Source organism: Mesoplodon mirus, assembly GCF_964341445.2.
Source record: "Mesoplodon mirus genome assembly, chromosome: 12".
NCBI classification, from domain to species: domain Eukaryota; kingdom Metazoa; phylum Chordata; class Mammalia; order Artiodactyla; family Ziphiidae; genus Mesoplodon; species Mesoplodon mirus.
The window spans coordinates 82908476-82911511 of record NC_138988.1 but is presented as its reverse complement, the minus strand read 5'-3'; the positions used below and the strand labels follow the sequence as shown (position 1 = coordinate 82911511).

Here is a 3036-nt window from a genome sequence, read left to right as displayed (position 1 = left end):
CGCCGGGCAAAGGGGAGGAGTCTGTCAGTAAGGGGGCGAGGCCTGGCGCCACAAACCCAATCACCGGACTGAATCACCCCGCGGGGAAGAAAAGAAGGCGGAGCCTGCCGACCTGGAGGCGGGGCTTTATCAGAGCCGGGGCGGAGCCTATACAGGAGGCGCGGCTTTAGGGACAAGTTTCCAGGCTGGGGAGCAGTGACCGAGGGAGCTCGGCCAGGGGCGCTGTATTTAGAGGGGGTGGGGGCCTGGAGCGACTGAGGGGCCCGGCATCTGGCCGGAATCCCAGGAAGCGGCGTCCCTGTTAGTGTGGGTTTTGGCGGGGTTCCTGAGGAACTGGATTCGGAGCGTGGCCGCAAGGCGAGAGTTTCCGTAGAGGCCTAGTTTAGGATGTAACCAAGTCCGGTGGCCCCAGAAGCGGGTGTGCAGGGGGCCCGCTGGATCCGCGGCTTGACGGCAAAACGCGCTTGGGAGGTCGAGGGGCGCAGAGTGGGGCCGGGCCGTAGGCGTCCTTACGGATCCCAATAGTTCTCGTGGTGCTGTGCAGCAATGATGATGACTACGGTGAGGATGGTACAGAGCACCATGGCTGCTATGCCCACGGCCAGGGAGATGAAGGAGAAGTTCCGGGCCTCGCGTGAAGCGATCTCGGCTGACACCATGTCTCCGCGGGCCAAGGCCGTGCGCACCTGCGGGGGAGGGTGGGGGAGAGCAGATCAGAGAGCTGCTACCTCGGCCGCACGCCTCAGCCTCCCTCTAAGGTGCTCCCCAAAACGTCCAGCACTCCCTGGGACTAAGGAAGACCTCGCGAGCCCTACTCTCCATACTCCGCCTCCATTCCCTCCCCCCTCCCCCGCCTCCACGCACCTGCACTGCCTTGAAGATGGCAATGATGCCCGTAGGCCAGAAGCAGCAGATGGTGGTCAGCACCGCGATGGGCATGTAGTCATGGGGCGGGCGCCTCGGCTCCAGCAGGGCCAGCCCTGGGCCTTGGGGCGGCGGGGGAAGCGTGGAGGTTACTCCCGTTCCCCCCGGGGTCCCGCCGGCATAGGGCTGTGGAAGGAAGGTTGTGGGGAGAGGACGTCACTCTTACCCTCCTTGAGCCCACCAGCTTTCCACGTCTGGCAGAGAAAGAGGGTTGTTTCCTTCTTTCAAACCTCCTCTGGACTTTTAGGCTGTTTCCCCTGCCAGGCCTTGATCTTTGACTCCAGCTGACCACCAGACCACTCCCTCCCCGCCCCGCCCCATCCCCAGGCTTTTCCTTAGTCTCTCCTCTCCCTTGGCCCCAGAACGCCGCCTGGTCCCCTGGCCCTGTTTCTCTATCCCACCAGCCCCCAGTGTATCCCCAATTCCAGGTCCTGTTCCATCCCCCCCTCCCCCCAGGCCCCTGTCCGCCCCGTACTCACCGCGCCCACCGGGTAGACTGGCACGTAGGCAGTGCAAGGCTGCAGCTGTAAGGGGTAACCGGGGGCTACGTAGCCCCCCAGTGGCAGCGTGCCTACCGCTCCAGTGTGCGTGGGCACCACGAAGCCCGGGGCCTGGGCAGTGTGAGCGGGCGCCGGCGGGGGCGGGGCGGCGGCGGCGGGCGGCGGCGGGGGTAGTGGGCCCTCGAAGCGAGTCTCCTGCAGGTAAGGGTCGGGTGGCATGCGGGGCAAGGTAGCGCAGCCGGGTGGGGGTACCCCAGCGGCCGGGCCGGGCGGGACGTGATGCGGAGGCCTCGGCAAGGTGGCGGAGGATGAGGGACCGCGCTGAGCGGCGGCCCCGGAAGCCAGGCCCCCAGCCCCTAAGCGCGGGAGGGTGGCAGTGCCAGACTGGTGGTAGTGGTGGTGGTGGTGATGGTGCGAGGAAGGGGCTGTCTGTGGGGGCGGGGCGGGAGGTTCGGCCGGGGGCTGGGGGGCATTGTAGGGTGGTGGAGAGGTGTGAGGGACTGAGTCGGGGAGGCCTGGGGGCGGTGAGCAGAGGTGTGGGGAGAGATAAGACAGATGAGATAAGGAGGGGCAGGGGGAGACACAGAGGGTCAGGGATGGAGGAAGGTAACGGGAGAGACAGAGAGGAGATGGGTGAGAAGCCATCTCTCATTCTTGGGGCAGCAGAGAGGTTGTATCTAGGCCATCAGCTCCCCCCACCCCGGCCCCGCTTTTCAATCTAGTTTTGAGGTCATAACTCTCTTCCGCTCCTCTCCCTTCTTCAGCAATGGGCACACAGCTTTAACCTGCAGATCCAAACTCATATGCTCCTTGGCTTATGGCTGCCTTTGGGCTAGCCTATGCGAGCTACTCCTGTGTGTGCACGTGTGTAGACATGCAACACTGTTAACATGTGCTCAGTTCAACAGTTGTATAAACACATGTAGGATAACATGTTCCTCTCTGCCATTCCTTCAGTGGGGAGGGGGTGCCCTAGTCTCTTTGGGAGTCTCAGTACCACTTTTAGGACAGATTAAAGAAGGGTCCTCTGGATTTTACTCCCCTGGCAACCCCCATCTGATCATCTCTCCATATTTCCCCATTGGATGTCTCCATGCGAGCCAGTGTCATCTGTCCATCTGTCACTTGCAATGATGCTATCCATGCAGTACCTGGCTGATGCTAAGTCACTCTTGTACTTCCCTCACCCTCTCAACCTGCCCCCCTAACCCATGTTGTTGACAAGGGACTGAGGCTGAGACTGGCAGGAGGAAAGGAAGAGAAGGGAGGGATATAAAAAGAGGAGGGGGTTTTGGGGTCGGGGTGTGGAGAGCTGGATACAAGGGGAATGAAACAGAACCAACCGCTAGGGAGGGGTAAGGGAGGGGGTGGCGGGGGGGAAGAGTCAGGAGACACTGGAGAGGGCTGGAGGTTTTGTTGTTGTTTTCTACCTGACTTTTCGGATGACATGCCTGCTGTCTCGCTGGGACAGGATCCGTGCAACCGGAGTCTGGAGTCAGGGTCCCTGGCTAGCACCGGAGTCTGGGTGCGCAGATTGCGCAGCCGGCAGCAGCGCAGAGATGGAGAGATGAAGACTGTGGCGGCGGGGGGCGGAGGGAAAGCAGGGAGGGGG

General features: G+C 62.5%; 1 protein-coding gene across 1 annotated transcript; it reads right to left on the bottom strand.

Moving 5' to 3' along the window:
* Window positions 1-509: 509 nt before the first annotated feature.
* On the bottom strand, window positions 510-2928 carry PRRT1 (proline rich transmembrane protein 1; the record flags this gene model as incomplete). Its single annotated transcript, XM_082639085.1, has 4 exons — window positions 2855-2928; window positions 1404-1939; window positions 865-1050; window positions 510-686 (listed from the first exon to the last, which is right to left on the bottom strand). Exons 1-4 carry the CDS (start codon window positions 2871-2873, stop codon window positions 510-512), a joined length of 918 nt encoding a protein of 305 aa, XP_082495211.1. The 5' UTR covers window positions 2874-2928.
* Between the last annotated feature and the right edge of the window lie 108 nt (window positions 2929-3036).